At 41.0% G+C, this 19,702-nt stretch overlaps 1 protein-coding gene across 1 annotated transcript in view; it reads left to right on the top strand.

The window, feature by feature from the left end:
* Nucleotides 1–588: 588 nt before the first annotated feature.
* LOC111959703 (anosmin-1) overlaps nucleotides 589–19,702 on the top strand; it is a 51,903-nt gene continuing 32,789 nt past the window's right edge. The window contains exons 1-2 of the mRNA XM_023981470.2: nucleotides 589–859; nucleotides 7,712–7,759. Of these exons, the coding sequence (XP_023837238.1) occupies nucleotides 665–859; nucleotides 7,712–7,759 (243 nt within the window). The 5' untranslated portion in view covers nucleotides 589–664. The remainder of the gene's footprint in view (nucleotides 860–7,711; nucleotides 7,760–19,702) is intronic.

The following is a 19,702-nucleotide window of genomic DNA, read 5'->3' as shown; positions in this document are numbered from 1 at the left end:
CTAGGATAGAGGTTTTCCAAGTGGACCTGATAAACTAGGCTACCCTGTTTATCATGCAGTATTACAATGTCATGAGGTGGCAGGTAGCCTAGTGGTTAGAGCGTTGGCCCAGTCACCAAAAGGTTGCTAGCTTGAATCCCTGAGCTGACAAGATGAAAAATCTGTTGATCTGCCCTTGAACAAGGCACTTAACCCTAATTGCTCCAGGGTCACTGTCAATCATTCTTATAGAGTACCTGACTGTGAGGCCACTCTCTGAGAGTGTTTCAGGGGGAACACATTTCCCATTTCACACCTGACAGGTTACCCACTGGTACATGCAGCAAAATAGAACCTATATATTTCAATACATTTGAGGTGACATTGAATAAAAATGTTATTCATAGCAATTGTCCTAATTGATTTTCRGCACAAAATCATTCAAACCATCTACTCAAATAGAATTCATAATTTCTAAATCCTTGATATCGAGTCCATAACCTCTACCTGCTACAAGGCACTCGCTGTATTTGCCAATCACCACGGTATCCGCCAATCACAAAGCGCACGCGGTTCTGACTCCTCCCCAGTGTATAATTGAAGTTTCTTTAGTTTCTACAGCGGAGTCAACACGCAGTGTAGCCCGATCAGTGAACGGATAAAAAGCAGCACCCGTTGTCGGACAATGTTGCYCAGGAGCGTAACTGTATGTGTGACCCTGTGTCTATGGATTACAGTGTTGTCGACCCATGGAACCTTCGCTGCGAGGACCAGGCAGGATGACTCGTTCTTCACTGCTAGCATTTACCGAGCAAGATGCGCCTCGAGATGTCTCAGCCTGCATATCACTCGCATCTCTGCTTTTTTCAAGCACTCCCAGGTAGGAGCGTGTTGCACACAGTCTGTCCACTTTTACGCTTCATGTGTCCCCCAAAATAAAGTGTGTGTGTGTGTGTGTGTGTGTGTGTGTGTGTGTGTGTGTGTGTGTGTGTGTGTGTGTGTGTGTGTGTGTGTGTGTGTGTGGTGTGTGTGTGTGTGTGTGTGTGTTGTGTGTTGTGTGTGTGTGGGTCCCCCCCATATGGGTGAGTTGAGTGAGGCTATTGGACATGAATGAGTCTGTCACATTACAAATGAGACAAGGCATAAATGAAGTGGTTCTGAAATGTCAATGTAAACAATTTGGCCTCTTCTCTGACAGAATAGTCTACTGATAGTTTTGTTGGACTTAACTTGTCACACAGAGTGACTAAAACAGTGGCAGCTGATGACCCTATAGGACTAGGAGTCTATTAGTTTTGCTTTCCACAGCTGCAAATTTGATGCATATTGTGTACATACTGTATTGTGGACACTTATTATTATTATTATTATAGTGGAAGGAAATTATAGCCTTGCTATTTTGTGCATGTGATGCCCTTTTTTGTCAAACTGGTTCATTAATTCTCCATAGTAAGAAATGTGAGGGCTGCTCTTGATTTTGAGGCTTTTTAAGAATGTTGTGGTTAGATGTTTGATCTGATTTGTTTATAGCCCTCTATCAAAATGGGCCAGTTTTATTTTTCACCCCATATATTCAATTACCTCACAATTAGCACCCACAATAACCCAGAAAATAGATCACAATATGATTATACATACCGAAGATGACCACCAAGCATGTTTCGATGATCTTCTAGAATTTGAGTTGGAAGAAGTGATTTGCTGTGGAATTAGCCTTTTAATTGGGTGATTTGGTATGTGGTGGCAGAAGTTGTTTTTCATCCTCCACTAGACACATTGTTCTCTCCCAGGACACAGTAAAAAGATCCTTCTCTTCCCCCAACTGTCTTTCACCACCTATCTGTACTCAGTTTTTAGTTTTTACTTAAGAACATTTGCAGGATGAAGTCTGGGCTTATACTCTCTATTCTATTTAATTACTGATTGCTGTGTGTTTTGCAATCAATGTTGGGAGAGCTCGCCAACTGTTATTAACTCTCATTGAGTGCTTTGTCTCCCTCTCCTGTCTTCTCTTTTTATATTAGTTGGTTTTATGTTAGGAAGCATTGATATATTTTATTTCAGATTCTTTATTAGACCATTTAATCTAGTAAAGTTCACCGAAATTAATTTGAAGATAATTTCAACAACTTCTCGGCACTGCCCATGTTCTTAATACGAAGGCCTATAAATCAATAACTATTTGACTGAAAAGTCTTAGAGATTGAGATTAAATGTATTAACTCCCCTGCAATTATAATGGGTTAATTGTCTGATAATTGACTGCTGAGCCCCAGAAGTTGCATTCAACCTCTGTTGTGTTCAGAAGGCAGGAAATGAGGAGGATGTGTTTATAAAAGAGAGATGCATTTTTGCTCAGTGATAAGGGACTGGTTGAGCATGCTTGGAGCTCCAAGAATAGAAGCCAATTGTTGTTGATACGCTGAGTACTGTTAAATGCATTGTGTTCTCAGCAGGCTCTTTCATGTGGCAATGGGAGGTCTGGTCAGCTGGAAAAACATGCTTCCCCCTGCTCTAGCCCATGGCCCTAACCCTTGCCACCAAATGCCAGCATCACACCTCATATCATAGCGGGGACACTGGCCCACTGATGCTATCCCCAGTGAGGTCACCTTCCTGCTAAACGCAGAGGCCCACTTTGGCTAAATGTGATAAGCTCTAATGTACTGTTGCCATTACACTGGAGCCTGCCCAGTCAGCGCTCAACGTGCTGCGACCTACAGGTGGATCTGCTTCCTCTGACAGATCTTATTACAGAGAAGGCCCAGCTGGGCGGGGGCTTGCCTCCAACCTCTAACATGATTGAGACTGCAGACCTCTTAATTCAACTCAGAAAGCATTCATGCTTAGGATTAATTTAATTTAAACTCCAAGACACACAACGTTTCCAGTTTCATGGAAATAGACCCTTTCAGCAATACGCCTATAGAAACTTTCTTTTTTAAAGTTTACTGACTTAATTATTTTTAAAAATCTACACAACTTACAACAAATTTTCAAAGTGAAAGAAAGTTTTTTGAAAATKTTACAAATTAAGAAACACCTCCCCTGAAATATCATAATTGGATAAGTCTCCACCCCCCTGAGTTAATACTTGGTGGAAGCACCTTTGGTAGCCATTACAGCTGTGAATAATTTTTATAAATATTTTACCAACTTTGCACAACTCTTAGGGCATCATATATCCATCTTTTTTGTCACAATTGCTCAGACGCAGTAAATTTGTATGGCGATCATCGATGGACAGTGATATTTAAACTGTGTGTTTGATTCTTTTAATTTWATTTAATTTWATTTTTTTAAAGCAGATTTAAGTCTGAGACTTGACCGGTCAGGAACATTCAACACCTCTTGGAAAGCAACTCTGGTATATTTTGCATAAAAATGTGTTTAATGGGTGGTTATAATTCTGCACAACATCAACAGAAAAATTATTAATAGAAGTGACTCTTTTCATCAAGCTATTTTCCTCCCCATAACGTTTCCCTAGGTCTAGGATCTTATGGAGAAGGCTGAGATGAATAGATTGGTTTTAGATTGGTTCCCCCAGAACAAATAGAACCCTATCTCAGGGTTAGGTTATGTAGATCTGTATGAAAAAATCGAATTGAATCCCTTTTTAGAAAAAATTAAGGAAGCTTAATGTGAAAAAAGTTCAAGGGGGTGTATGTTTTTTATATTGTCTTTTGTAGAAGTTATACATACATTTTTTGCATATTGAAATAAAACATTTTAGCAGTTGAAGCTGTAAACTCCCACACAAGTCCTCCTTTGAACTTGGCCTGAATCAGGATCCAAGGAATAATTGTCAGTGATGAGTTACTGAGCTCAGCAGGAACAGATACAGAGTTGGAAAAAGGCATGACCTTTTGGTCTTTGGATTTATGGCAATTTAGGATTTATAAATGTAGAAGAACTTCCAAAATACAGATGTATTTATTGACATTTTACTTCATATTTGGGGGACTTGTCACCATGGTACAATAGACAGAGAAAGGGGAAAACCCAGTTATAAATATGGTCACTGGACATTTAAAATATTAGGAGTGAACTGGGGCCTCTGTTCACTAATGCATTCTGAAATCATCAGTCTTGTAGTGGATTATTTATGACTACCGATGAAGCCAAAAAACAAGGTGTGGTCTTGTTATTACATTTTAAGTCATAAAAATATAACATTTTAAATTCGGTCGTTCATACCCAGTGAGCGGGGGTGCTGAAAGTTAAAGTATTGCACTTGTGAGACCTGTGTTCATAGCGAAGGAAAGAAAAACATGGGAAAGTAGTTTTTCCGTATCCCCTTGTTTTTGTCTTTTGATATTAAATAAGTTGGGGTGGAATCAAACCACAGCCACTGCTCGTCTCATGTGTGGACTTTTTCATTAGTGAAGACAGGGGATGAATAGGGCTCTGTGTAGCTTGGCCTCACCTCTCTGTAAAAGCTTTTAAACCACGACAGTCGTGTCTGTAAATCTCAGCTCCCAGTGAGTGCTACTGCCTGCTACACCCTCTAGTGCCTCCTCAGACAAACATTACACATTCCTAACGGGATACAGGCTCAACATCTTCACCATTTCAATTTGATACAACTTTCACTTTCACATTAACCTTGATRCTGAAGAATATGACTGAGGAACCTCGCTGTCGCAATCCATGGATGTCAATTCCCTGATTTGATTTGCTTYGAGCCCACAGCTATTTGAACAGTCAATAGGGGAACCTGAAGGGTTGCTTAGTTATTTTGGTCCGGGGAGACTTCTGGGTTGTTGATAGACATATAAGGAGGTTGCCAGCTCTTTGAACTGTCTCTACCTGGGGTTCCAATTGCCTATGACATCAAACACTTTACTTTGCATGGGGTGCTTGGCCATTTTTTAAAATCCATAATATAAAAAAACATGGTCTACACATCCATATGTGCTACACATGTTTTATTGGTTGACRATGTTTTGATCCAAATAGATTTTTGTCAGGGATTTACCAATGTCAGTGATGTATAAGAGACCTATTGTAATTTCTTTGCAGAAGAGCTGAAAACTTAAATAAGCAGGACATTCATTGCTCATCAGCACTGCGTGATGTAATGTAGGCCTACAGCGACACCATAGTTGATAAAGAATAAAATGGTTTCAGAAAGTGAACACTGAACAGAGATGGCACCACAAATCAGAGATGAATGGGAAACAAAATGTATAGCTGTTTTCAAAAGAAGGAATGCTGTACTCAAAAGCAGAGCAGGATTTTTGTCTATGTTCCTCAGATGTCTAGAAATACAACATGGCCCTGGTCACCTGCTCTGCCTTCTCAGCTGGCACAAGCCAGAATACATCTCTGAGGTGAATCTGTTTACATGACTACCAGTGACACAGAGAAAGCTGTGAGTTCACCTCTGCGTTCAGACACACAGAGCAACTATTTGGCTTATTTTYTTTCTCCAAGTCGTTTTAGTGAATATCCGGATCTGGAAAGCATTCATCGACCGGAGTCTTTAACAGTTTCTCGGCAGCACTGCATAATATTGAAACTGCTGAGGAATGCCACTGAGTTGTTGGGATGAAGTCCTGACCTATAATTATTCCCCATTGGTCCATGACATGCTGAGGTCAGGCCTGGACAGCTGGGGCAACATCCCACAGAGCCCCGCCGGGGCTGCAGAGATGCTGTCACTGAGCAAAATTAGCCCCTCCACAGATCTCTTTCTGTTGCCACTGACGGATGGGCAAGAAAAGGTGTAAAAAAAATAATAAAAAAAAACGGGCCTGTGATTTAGGAGCAGGCTGGAGTCATGCCAATGTGTATAAATTATCTTGAGTGATTGCCAGGGTTTTATTTACCTGGCACTGATATATCAGTGGCACTGTGGCACYGATATATTATTTTGACATGTTTGATTGATCTGTTTGGGTATATTTAGTGCCATTAGATTTGTATTACACATGTAAAAAATGTACATGTTTTAGATGTACATCATGTTATTACACATGTACATTCATCATGTTATAGAGCACAACATTTCAATCAAAATACAGTACTGAGAGTACTACAGAAGAAAACGTTTCATTCCCTGCTGCAGCCTGCCTTTTAAGGTGAATTCTTCAAGTTTTCCTGTTCCAAACTAGGGCTGAYTATGAAATGTAAGCTTGCATCCTATTCATTAGTAACATGGATTTCTTTCTGATGTTATTACAATTAGCAGTAGGGCAAATCTCCTTCAGTTTTACTTTGTTACCAAACTTTCTATCTGCATTGTTCTTCAAGTAAATATATTTCTGTCAAATGGAAATCAGTGGAAATTGTTTTGCCTAACTTTGCAATCATTGCTTTTTATTTGACATATACATTTTAAAGTGAAAAGTCAGCGTCTCACTGTCACTCTGTTACCGTGGAATTGCTGTTAAGTCTCTGCTCTAGWCTTCCCGGTGCACCATGGATGTTTTTAAACTGGCTGACCATTATCCTTGACACCTAACACACAACACTCACTGGTACTGGATGGCAAATTAAATCCTTTAATGAGAAGTTCTTTCCCGAGGTCTCACTGGGAATTTCCACTGGATTACATTGTTTGAGAATACTTTGAACTTGACATTGAACTTATGCAGACTTTCTGGTTCACAGACCCTTAAGGTTTGGCTAGTCAGTCATTCCTGGTGCAGTGTCTTATTGTAAGGAACAAAGCACTGATTCATGTTTATCGGTGACCTTTCATTTTTAACATATGTCTGGTAATGGAAATTCAGACTCATTGCCTTTATTGAGAAGGTTTCCTTTCTCTACATTTGGAATTTCCCAACTATTCATAATGGCAGACAAACTTCAATGGGGATTTGAGCGAATCAATGAAACACTTGCACCCAAGCCTTCATACCTAGAACCATAGCACAATTTTAGTCCATGGTAACAGAATGATGCTGAGACTCAGATTTTTCACTTTAAAATGTATGTCAAACAAAATCTTTTTTTTTTTWGCATACATTTTAAAGTGAAAAATCTGAGAATCAGCATCATTCTGTTACCATGGAATTACCCCCACCAGCGAATTAATCAAATGGGCAATTTGTCTGGGCGATCATTTATCTTACATTTAATGTCCAAGTGAAACCATAATTGAAGATAATAGCCTTGTGTTTTTTTGGAGCTCAGGAAATGGACACTTGAGCCAGGCATTTAGCCCATTGGAACTTCTCAAGATGACAGGGAGACACTCTGTCTTTACCCGACACAATTAGGACCAAATGTTTGGCTTCATGGAACCCAGAAGGTGGCACTTCCACAGCAATTAGGGGGAATTGGAGGTGTCTGCAGTCTACACAAGAGTGCTGACATCAGTTCCTGTGTGAGTGACCTCTGGGATGTCTGTTGTGAGATCAAACGCAGGCTGATAAGAGTTGAGGTCACAGTGCTCTGCTGAACGACACTGAAACTGACCAGAGATCTGCCCCCACCCCTCTCTGACCTTGCTTCCTTAGGGTACACGTAGGGGTGTATTGCTCCATTCAAAGACTCTCAACTGAGTTTTGATACATTTCCCATGGTAATTGGCTTCTAAATAAAGAAATTAGAAAGTTTTGTGGTGAAACTGATTCAGCGCATTCTTTCTGTTTTTCAGATGTTCTTATGAATTATTGTGTGAATAGCTACTGTACTGGACTGAATTCTGATGTGTTTAGCATTTCATTGATCATTCTTTAATTGAAAATTGTAACTCATCTGCTCTCTATTTTCATTACAGAATAATGGATCCTTGGTTTGGTGTCAGAATCACAAACAGTGCTCAAAGGTATGTAACAAGTATTGACTACATGTGCTTTAAATGAAATAACAAACTTACAAAGCAAGTTTGAGATACCTGTCTATACCCAAACTTTTATAGAAGTTTTAGGTGAACAATTTGAAACCATGATAGCCGTTATGTGAACACACTTCACCTTTTCATCAGTCAAGTTGTTATAGGGTTATTGAGATTCCACCACCCGTCTSTGACACCACTAAACCCCTGTTCATTAGAATTACAGTAGTCCATTTTATCCAGTGTTTCCTGAAGGTCTTGTTTGGTTGTCAACCAAACATCTTTGTGCCCTGTCCCAAAGACAGTTGGCACAAAGATGGTGTTGACAGGTCTCTAAAAGGATGGTGCTGACACGTCCTCTCAGCTTCTCTGGGAGCTGTTGACAAGCCCCTCACTGTGGTGCTGAGCCCACTGAGCAGACAGTATACTGAGGACAGGCTCAGCCCAGGACATTCTGGGAGGACAACCAGGAGGGAGGATGATGATGATGACACAACAGTGGGGATCAAAGACATGGGGCAACTTTGAACCCTATTCACTAAATAGTGGACTACCTTTCAGCTTGTCCCTATGTGACTCTGGCCAAGATTAGGGTACTGCAATTATGGTGCTATTTGGGACAGTAACTTATACCCTATCTCTGTCAGACTCTTCTGTTCACATCAACCAGGACAGCAGCAACCAGCCTACACGTTGGTCCTGATGTCATAGTCTGAGGACTAAATTCCACCCAGGATGTAAATAGTCTAGCCGAGTGTTGTCATTCACACTTCTACGGATGCCTACAGTTTTCTCTTTCGCGAGAGCGTGTCTCTGTTTGTTTTTCATCTCTCCCGTGTTTTCCTTTGCATTATAAAACGTTGTCTTAATAGCTTATGGGAAGTGTGCTATTGCGGAGGCGATGACAAATTGGATCTCATCCTTGTCTGTACTGACTACTTACTCGTATGGCTTGTTCATGCAGCACAGGTAGARAAAACAATTACTCTCCTGAGTCATTGTTTACGTTTCTTACACTGTTTTATTGAGGTTTTATTATAAATCATATATTTGGAAATGTCCAAGGACACCCAGTTTATTTGTTAGAGCCTGTATACTGAWCATTTGGGCCCAATCAGTGTTCAATGATTTATTAATGATGATGTGTCTAGGGTTGGGCTATATCATCATTAGATCCCCAAAAAATAAAAAAATATATGGGTAGCCTAGGCCTGTCTGTGTGTGCCAAAGCGCGGAGCGAGTGACACGCTGTCAATCATCATAGGGTGCAGAGCAAGCAACTCTGCTGTCCCCAGAACTGGATAATGATAATACCAGTTTCATATCTTATTAGGCCTAGGGTACTATGTGTTGTAGGTAGCATATTGCTAGAATAATATGCCTACAGGATACGTATCGTTTCTTTCAGAACTTAGGTCACAGCTCTTTTGACTTCTCATTAGATTTTTCCATCTTGACATTGTTTGCTCAATTTGACTTCTTGTGGCCTGAAATATTTGTCTTTCAAAATAAAGCTGTGATTGAGAATAGCATAGACTGACTTTCATAATTGTTCCCATTTAAAAGCTGCAACTTTAGGACATTAAACACTTTATTGGAATGTTTAGGAAATACTCTTCATAATTTTAATTTGTCTAAATGCTTTTATGATATTTCCATTAGTAGGATAAGGCATTTGGCTGTTTGGTTTGCAACGGCAAGGAGGGATTTTGTCTGGCCTCGCATGCATTTCTGTCTTATACTGTAAGGTTTGTTCAAATATATAATTTGTTTTTTTCTATCTTGCTCATTGCTATTGGTTGTTCCATCTCCCTCAATATTACCTTCGTTTAGGACTACCATGGTTTTAGGTTATTCAAAAACAACTTAAACTTCCTTAAATAGCCTAGAACTCCATTAGATTCATTCATTGTTTGATCATGAAATAGTGTGGCGGGAGAAATCCAGTATGCGTTAAACTGAAAAAGTGTCTTAAAAGTCATATTGATATCAAATTGAGAGAAAACAGAACATTTGGTTTCTATAACAATAAGACACCAGAGCGTCTGCTGTAAAAAATGAACTTCGGCTTTTGACCCAGATCATTCGAGAGAAAAAACGAAAACACATTTTCTGACCGGACATTCTGTGCTGCTTTGGTAAAACTCTAAGCTCTGTCTACATTGTTCTCTTGCATTCTGTAAATATAACACATTTATTGTAATAGTCTATAGCAAATGGGAATATAGGCAGTTTATTCAGATTGTCATCCATGCACTGCCGTGCTGTGCGCTTCTTGACTTGGCTCATTACTGTGCGCCAGCAGTCAAGTTGAAATAGGTTAGGTATGCAATAAAATGCTAATTAATTACTTAAAAATCATACAATGTGATTTTCTGGATTTTTGTTTTAGATTCTGTCTCTCACAGTTGAAGTGTACCTATGATAAAAATTACAGACCTCTACATGCTTTGTAAGTAGGAAAACCTGCAAAATCGGCAGTGTATAAAATACTAGACCAGTCAGAATTTTGAACACACCTACTCATTCCAGGGTTTTTCTTTATTTTTTATATTTTCTACATTGTAGAATAATAGTGAAGACATCAAAACTATGAAATAACACATATGGAATCATGTAGTAACCAAAAAAAGTGTTTAAACAAATCAAATATATTTATAAGTAGCCACCCTTTGACTTGACAGCTTTGCACACTCGTTCTCTCAACCAGCTTCATGAGGAATGCTTTTCAACCGTGTTGAAGGAGTTCCCACATGCTGAGCACGTTAGAAGCTTTTCCTTCACTCTGCGGTCCAACTCATCCTAAACCATCTTAATTGGGTTGAGGTCGGGTATTGTGGCCAGGTCATCTGATGCAGCACTCCATCACTCTCCTTGGTCAAATAGCCCTTACACAGCCTGGAGGTGTATTGGGTCATTGTCCTGTTGAAAAACAAATGATAGTCCCACTAAGCATAAACCAGATGGGATGGCGTATCGCTGCTGAACGCTGTGGTGCCATGCTGGTTAAGTGTGCCTGAATTCTAAGTAAATCACCCTAGTGTCACCAGCAAAGCACCACCGCACCACCACCTCCATGCTTCACAGTGGGAACCAACATGCGGAGATCATCCGTTCACCTACTCTGCGTCTCGCAAAGACATGCGGTTGGAACAAAAATCGCAAATTTGGACTCAGCAGACCAAAAATCGCAAATTTGGACTCAGACAAAGGAAGATTTCCACCGGTCTAATGTCCATTGCTCGTGTTTCTTGGCCCAAGCAAATTCTCTTCTTCTTATTGGTGTCCTTTAGTAGTGGTATCTTTGCAGCAATTCGACCATGAAGCCTGATTCACACAGTCTCCTCTGAACAGTTGATGATGAGATATGTCTGTTACTGGAACTATGTGAAGCATTTATTTGGGCTGCAATCTGAGGTGCAGGTAACTCTAATGAACTTATCCTCTGCAGCATAGGTAAATCTCTAGGTATTCCTTTCCTGAGGCGGTCTTCATTAGAGCCAGTTTCATCATAGCACTTGATGGTTTTTGCGACTGCACTTGAAGAAACTTTCAAAGTTCTTGACATTTTCCTTATTGACTGACCTTCATGTCTTAAAGTAATGATGGACTGTCATTTCTCTTTGCTTATTTGAGCTGTTCTTGCCAAAATATGAACTTGGTCTTTTACCAAATATGGCTATTTTCCGTATACCACCCCTACCTTGTCACAACACAACTGATTGGCTCAAACACATTAAGAAGGAAAGAAATTCCACAAATTMACTGTTACAAGGCACACATTGAAATGCATTCCAGGTGACTACCTCATGACGCTGGTTGAGAGAATGCCAAGAGCATGCAAAGCTGTCAAGGCAAAGGGTGACTACATTGAAGAATCTCAAATATACAATATATTTTAGCACTTTTTTGGTTACTACATGATTCCATATGTGTTATTTCATAGTTTTGATGTCTTCWMTWWTWYTMYAMWRYRSARAAWRKKRYAMAWAWARARAAACCCTTGAATGAGTAGGTATGTCCAWACTTTTGACTGGTACAGTGTGTGTGGATACCAATCTATGTGATCATATGCATAGTATCAGTACATTATACTGTACAGTACGACATGTATACGTGCTTATAAGTAGGATCTGCTAAATGACTAAAATGTAAATTCAAAGTTAATATTTCTGTGCTCCAGAAGATTACGTTTTGAGGTAATTTGTAATGACCTCGTCGGGGTGTTTTAAAGGATATGCCTTTTTTAAAGTAGAGCCTCCATTGTTTTCACTATAATGCAGCTCAACTTGTTTCTTTCCTTTCCATAGTGATGGCCAACATCGGTTCTTGGCACCAGCCATTCCCTTGTCATTCATCATGAGTTTTATGTTTGAAAAGGCTTTTGCTGGCTGCAAGTCCATGCACAGCATACTGTTTTCATAATCAACCGGCTACATGGCTGAATCTCTGAAAATGCCAGAGATTCTTTAATGGACATCTTGTTCTCTTGACAAGCATGTGACTTTGCACTCATTTACCCTCTCTTTGTGTGTGTGCGCGTGGTGTTACATATCAGTTTGCACTTGTTTAGCCTGTACCTTCAGACATGATTTATTGGAGTGTGAACATGATGTAGCATCTTACAAAGTAATATTCAAAGTTCACCATCATAATACTGAACTCCAATTTGTTGATGAGAGACCTGTATCCCTCTGGTTTATTTTAGAACTGAGCAAATAAGAGTTCAGGTATTCAAACAAGGACTAGAACCYTACATCTCTGTCTTGTTTGATGAGCATACATGCACACACACTTCATATCGACATAATTGAGTGGAGTGTTTACAGAGTCTCTCTCTGAGCCTCTCAAAGCACAGGGGCCATTGTGTCAGCTCAAACAATYACTACAAATGGCCCATTTTGTACAGTGCCTCTGTTTGGATGGCTCTACGGACTCTGATTAGCTTCTCCTCACTTCATGAACAGCTCAGTCAAACAGACGGACAAAAGCAGTGGATAAAAAGTCCTCCCCCTCCCTGGACCGGTGTTCTATCCATCCAAGTCCATAGTGGGGGTTCCTTTGTGGACAATGTGTGGTAAAGACTGGTTAATTATTTAGACAAAGATGCTATGACTCTCCATCTGTCAGCGGTTTAGGAAATCAAAGCCTCCCAGTTTACATCTTAGACGGGGGAACGTCCGGAGTCACTCCCATTGCCTCCCAACTCCCAGCAGCCCCCTTTGTCATGGTGATTAACCCGCCTTCCCGCTTGCCGGGGCAGGGAGAGGTGGCGGAGTCATTAGCATGCCGTAACACCAGGCTAGCCCCTATTCAGTTGGGGGACACCAGGAGGATAGAGCGGAGCGCAGGCAGCATTTGTATGAGCTATTGTCATTTGGTCTACTCTGCTTTGATAGCTTCCCACTTGAGAGATTTGGATAAGGTACTCATCGAAAGTTTTCAAACTACAGGGCGTTCTCTCTTTTCCTGCTCCTTGTGCTAAGAATGTGTGTGTCAGCCAAAAAGCTTTCCACATGCAGAGTATGACTGACATTAACGGGGCTGATTTCCCAAAGGGTGTGATCCATGCTCCAAATCAAATGCTAGGATTGACTTGAGACCGTTAAATGCCAGTTTGCAAATAAGCAATGCACTTCATTACCCACACGTGTGCTACGCTTGGTTACACTTGTCTGGAGCGATGTTGGAATATAACCAGTTTTCAACCCGTTTCTCCAATATCCAGTTTTTTTTATTTGGTGTATGACCAAAGTGTATTTTTGATTKAAGAAGAAAATCATGCTTTGAAATGAAGATGTATTGCCATGTGCACTTGTTGACCAGGGAGATGGATTTCTCTGTGAACTAGAATGCTCAGCCCATCACTAAGATGAACAAAAGTAATCCATTAATCTTTAGTCTAACATCCCTTAGCAGTGAACTGACGACTTCTCCTCTCTGTTTTCCCGGCCCACCACATCACCAACCCACCAAGGTTTTCAGAGCTTGCCAAGAGAGAAGCTTTGTGAAKCAACATTGTATGGACAGCTTTTTAATGTCAATGCATGTCCTTCATGGAACTGTAATGCTCCAGGTGTCTCTTTTGACTCTGCTTACCCATCATACCCAATGAGCTAGACATCCCTGCATTAAGAACAAACATCTGTTTATTCTATTGGATAACACATGTCTCAACCGAACCTTTACATTTTGTGAAGAATGCTTCAGTGCAGTTTGTCTGAATAGCAAGAACTAGAGAGCTATGCATGTCTCTCATTCAAAAGTGTCTTTCAAAACCCGTCACCCCCCTTTCTTACCCACTAGTTTTCTCACGGCAATTTTTTTTATCTGACTTCCCYAACAGTAGTGTTTTTCTAGGTCAATCAGTCTATTGGTAGTGTTGGCTCGGTCCTCAATCTGCATTAATCGTCATTAAAAAAGAAAATAATGGCATGCGTTCTGGGAAAATATAGCATTCCTCATTGGCTACAAACTTGAAGTGTGTCATGGCAATTTACTAAGGTCATTTGGCGGCAGGCAGTATATTTTGGAGGSGCAGTGAAAAGATCTGATTTTGTGTGGATGGTTTATGGTCGTGGCATGGCTGGGACTTTTTTCTGATTGGATGCACTTCAAAGCACCTTTTGGTGACAATTACTGTCAAGTGTGTGCTGCAGTGGCGGTCGGTGTCGTTTTAAGATGAGGGAGGACGATTTTTTTTTTTTAATCAGCATGGCCATATTTCTATTACAGCATATTGTCATTCCTATTCCATTCATACAGCTCAATTTAACATCGATAGTTTTAGGCTACTACATGATACTAAAATGTTCCCTATAGCTATCATGAGGTTGCTACAACCTAGCCTATGAAAAGTTTACAACGTCGAGAGAAAAATGTGAGTAATCAAGGTGACAGACAGTGACACATTCTCTACAGCCTTGCACACTCTTGCTTGCATCTAGCTGATCTAGGGTGTAATCATTCATCCAAAAGTTGCAAACGAGAGTTTCTATTGGACAAATGTGGGTATGTTTATCCCCATTTTCATTCCGTTTGCTTCTGTTTAAGTAAGGGTTTTTCAACAGAATTGGTGGATTGAATACACCCCTGATCACACGCAAACACAGTTCACATTCATAGCAGCTACATACAAACAGCATGATCTGCTCATTCCTTCTCGGATCTATGCGCTCTCCTCCTTTCACTATTTCCCTTCACTTGTGGACTTCAGTGCACAACACATCAGCTGTCTGTGACCAGTCTGACATTTTTTTCCCAAGCCAAACCTTCATATCATAACTGCTACACACAGGCTACATCGTTGTCACCATATTAGCTAACGTCGTAGTTAACATAGCTACTAGAACTAACACGTTTGTAAACCMGCTACAATCATGCAGTACWGTCAGCAAGCAGTTTAGTAGTTACACAGGCAGGCCCCRGTGGAAATCAATTAATAAATCCACAAGCTTACCTTGACTTGGACGAGTTCCAGTGTTGGATAGCCATAGCCGGGCTAGCTAACATAGCATCCCTCTCTGTTTGAGCCGGGTGTTTGAGTAGGCTAAACTAGATAGATTCACTAAGTTAGTGGAAGAGTGAAAATACAACAAAATATAACTAGGTCGCTCTCTCGCTCTTGCTTCTCCATTTTTTTTTAAATAAATTAATGTGATCAACTGTTCAACATGTCTTTCTCTCTCTTTGAATCAACTACTCATCACATTTTATGCACTACACTGCTAGCTCGCTATAGCTTATGCTTTCAGTACTTGATTCATTCTCTGATCCTTTCAGTTGAGTTGATAAACTGTCAGTTCATGCTGTAAAAGCTCTGATAGGTTGGMGRACGTCCTCCAGAAGTTGACATAATTACTGTATAAGTCTATGGAAGGGGGTGAGAACCATGAGCCTCCTAGGTTTTGTATTGAAGTCAAAGTACCCAGAAGAGGATAAACTAGCTGTCCTCCGGCTACACYATGGTGCTACCCTATAGAGTGCTGTTGAGGCTACTGTAGACCTTCATTGCAAAAAACAAAGTGTTTTAATCAATTATTAGTGACATGTAAATATATATATAGGGTAGTTTTGTCTTTGTTTCACTATTAMATTTTTTCTGAAATTCAATAAGGAGGATTGTTCTCCCCTTCCTCCTCTGAGGAGCCTCCAGGTGTGCTGTCATGTCTAGTCTGACTGAAGACTAAAACAGACCAAATATTGAGATGAMCAGTGTATTTGGAAAGTATTCAGACCCCTTGACTTTTTCCACATTTTGTTACGTTATAGCCTTATTATAAAAATGATKAAATWATTWTTTTTYCTCATCAATCTACACACAATACCCCATAATGACAAAGTAAACTCATTTATTACAAATGAACAGATACCTTATGTAAATAAGTATTCAGACCCTTTGCTATGAGACTCGAAAGAGGAGTTAGTTATGTTGCATCCTGTTTCCATTGATCATCCTTGAGATGTTTCTACAACTTGATTGGAGTCCACCTGTGGTAAATTCAATTGAATGGACATGATTTGAAAAGGTGCATACCCCTGTCTATATAAGGTCCCTCAGTTGACAGTGCACGTCAGAGCAAAAATCAAGCCATGAGGCCGAAGGAATTGTCCGTAGAGCTCCGAGACAGGATTTTGTCAGGGCACAGATCTTGGCGAGGGTACCAAAACATTTCTGCAGCCTTCAAGGTCCCCAAGAAAACAGTGGCCTCCATCATTCTTAAATGGAAGAAGTTTGGAACTACCAAGACTCTCCCTAGAGCTGGCTGCCTGGCCAAACTCAGCAATCGGGGGAGAAGGGCCTTGGTCAGGGAGRTKACCAAGAACCCGATGGGCACTCTGACAGAGCTACAGAGTTCCTCTGTGCAGATAGGAAAACCTACCAGAAGGACAACCATCTCTGCAGCACTCCACCAATCRGGCCTTTATGGTAAAGTTGCCAGACGGAAGCCACWCCTCAGTAAAAGGCCCTTCACAGTCCGCTTGGAGTTTGCTAAAAGGCACCTAAAGGACTCTGACCATGAGAAACAAGATTCTCTGGTCTGATGACACCAAGATTGAACTCTTTGGCCTGAATGCCAAGCTTCACGTCCGGAGAACCTGGAACCATCCCTACGGTGACGCGTGGTTGTGGCAGCATCATGTTGTGGGGATGTTTTTCAGCGGCAGAGACTGGGAGACTAGTCAGGATCGAGGGGAAATATGAATGGAGCAAAGTACAAAGAGATCCTTGATGATAACCTGCCCCAGAGTGCTCAGGACCTCGGACTGGGGCGAAGGTTCACCTTCCAACAAGAGAACAACCCTAAGCACACAACCTTGGGACAAGTCTCTGAATGTCCTTGAGTGGCCCAGCCAGAGCCTGGACTTGAACCCGATCGAACATCTCTGGACAGACCTGAAAATAGCTGTGCAGTGACGCTCCMCATCCAACCTGACAGAGCTTGAGAGGATCTGGAGAGAAGAATGAAAGAAACTCCCCAAATACAGGTGTGCCAAGTTTGTAGCGTCATACCCAAGAAGACTCGAGGCTGTAATCTCTACTCAATACTTTGTTGAAGCACCTTTGGCGAAGGGTCTGAATACTTATGTAAATGTGATATTCCACTTTTTATATTTTTATAAATGTGTAAAATAGACTAAACCTGTTTTTGCTTTGTCATTATGGGGTATTGTGTGRTATTTAATTAATTTTTAGAATAAGGCTGTAACGTAACAAAATGTGGAAAAAGTCAAGGTGTCTCAGTACTTTCCSAATGCACAATTATTATCCCTGGTATTCCTTCACACCGCTTATTTTTCTCATTGGACAGTGGTGGTAGTTGTTTGAGGACAATTTTTATTTAGGTTAATCTCTGTGTACATCTCTTACTGTTTTTAATCATTCCACTCTCTGCCTGCACTTTTATAATTGAAGGGTGTTTGAGTCTGAGGCCTGTGTGTGAGGTGGAGTGTGAAGCAAGGCTGGTCAGTTCTAGCAGGAAGGATCTGGACATGGCTGTTAAGTTTCATTGACTGAGGGGGGTTGCTCCATTGCCTGCTATCTGTGGAGCTCATTATTCACAATGTGGGTGGCAGGGAGAGAACCCCCCCCCCCCACCACAGAAACACCAGACCATCGACGCTGGAGACGCGCATTCTCTCCTCACTGAGGTTACAGCCCCTAGACGTTCTCTAGTGGTGATAGTTCCCTTCTGAACATTCCAATGATTCTGAGGAGGTGAGGACTCAATGGTGAATAGCTGAAGGAAAAAGTTGCATTACCATGGRTGTCTCCTCTAAGGCATCGCTTGGAAATGCGAGTCACTAATATAAACAGGTATTTGTTTTTTCATTTCAAGAAGCTATTTGGATCACTTCCTGTTCAACCATGCATCAATTCATGTTTTTAATGTGCAGAAAGCATCTTCAAATGCCCTAAAACTGTTAAACAGAAATAAGCTTATACAGCTACAACGACACATCTCCTTGTCAAATGTCAGGCTTTTTTCCTTCATGTTCTTGCTTTTCTAGAAGGATCATTGTAATCCCAACTGCTTGTCAAATCCTTTTCAAGCAATAATGACCTGTCAAGCCGAGACAATCTGCTCTAATCCAAGTTGTTTATTCCCATTCTGCGGACGAGGAGCTCTGTGCTGTTTTCTATTGGCCGCCTGGCTTATCAGCACCCACAAGCTCAGCCCATAGCTTAGTACTCTCCTCTCCTGATGTTGCCATCTCTACTTTGAGAGATCTTAGATTATAATGATCTCTGAAGGAAAGGTTGGATTGTTAGTTTGTTACACAGTCATCACCAGGAGGGTGTTTTTGACTATGGATATTTCTTTGAGTCAATCACGTCATGTTCGAGATGGCCAAATCCTGAAATCAAACTGCACAGATCTTCTGTGACATTCATTTGGGCATCACTGGTATGATGACGTCCATAGTAATGCTCTGATAATGTGGGCGTTAGTGTGGTCAGTATGTCAGCAGAGGAGTAATTTACACAGCTAGGATTTCCAAAGGCTCCAAATGTCTCTCTAATCGAGAAATCGACCATTCTGTTCTAAGCTCTCACTTGATCCCTACAAACACGCAGCAGTGTAAATCCAGTGACCTTCGACCTGGCCCTGTGGCCCTCTGGGTAAAGCCTCCCATTCTCTGAATATTGATATTCTGGCGTTTGTGTTCCTCAATATATTCTCATTGGTAGAGATGATACAGATCACATTTTATTTTTGAGGAAGACTACTACCATTTGTGAATGTTAGTGRGGGCTGGTTGAGTGGGATTAGTGGATTTGAAGTGTTTCTTTAACCTCAAACAACAGGAGATGGCAGTGGAATGTTATCAGGTCAGTCTCACTCCCTCTGAAGACTTTTCATGTTGCAGATATTTCTGACCTAGATAGGGAGAGTGGTCTGAAGTCTCCTGACTCCAAATCCTTCACATTTCATTTCTAATTCCTCGAGTCCCAGTCCAGACACAATTCCACCGCATAGCGTGTATGGGCCCAGCAGGAGCATGTTTTAACGAAGCCTAAATTCATTTAATCGCCCACTATCTCCCCAATTCACCACTGACTACACTGCCCATAACAGAAATTGTATTTTCTCTCACTTCTACTCTGTGGAAAATATGATCTGATAATCACAACTTGAAATCTTGCATTGYGAACAAAACCTAAACAAATGACTCAGTGATGCTGGGAAAGTGCATTAGCTCGTACTCCCATTCTACGCTACGCTTTCATCCGTCCATCAGGCAGGATGATGTGGTGGTTCCCATCATCATTGGTATGGGGGAGCGACTAGAGTACAGTAAATCAGAAGGGACGTTAAGCAGAGTGGTGTGGGACAGCCGCAGGGCACACAGAGTCACAGAGGGCCCAACTCTTTCCCAGGCCACCGCAGCACAGTAAAAGGACAACTAAACATGTTTTTAACCCATCTG

Source organism: Salvelinus sp. IW2-2015, linkage group LG36 (assembly GCF_002910315.2).
Source record: "Salvelinus sp. IW2-2015 linkage group LG36, ASM291031v2, whole genome shotgun sequence".
Classification (NCBI taxonomy): Eukaryota; Metazoa; Chordata; class Actinopteri; order Salmoniformes; family Salmonidae; genus Salvelinus; species Salvelinus sp. IW2-2015.
Note: the sequence above shows the minus strand (reverse complement) of the source record. Positions and strands in the feature narration are given on the sequence as shown.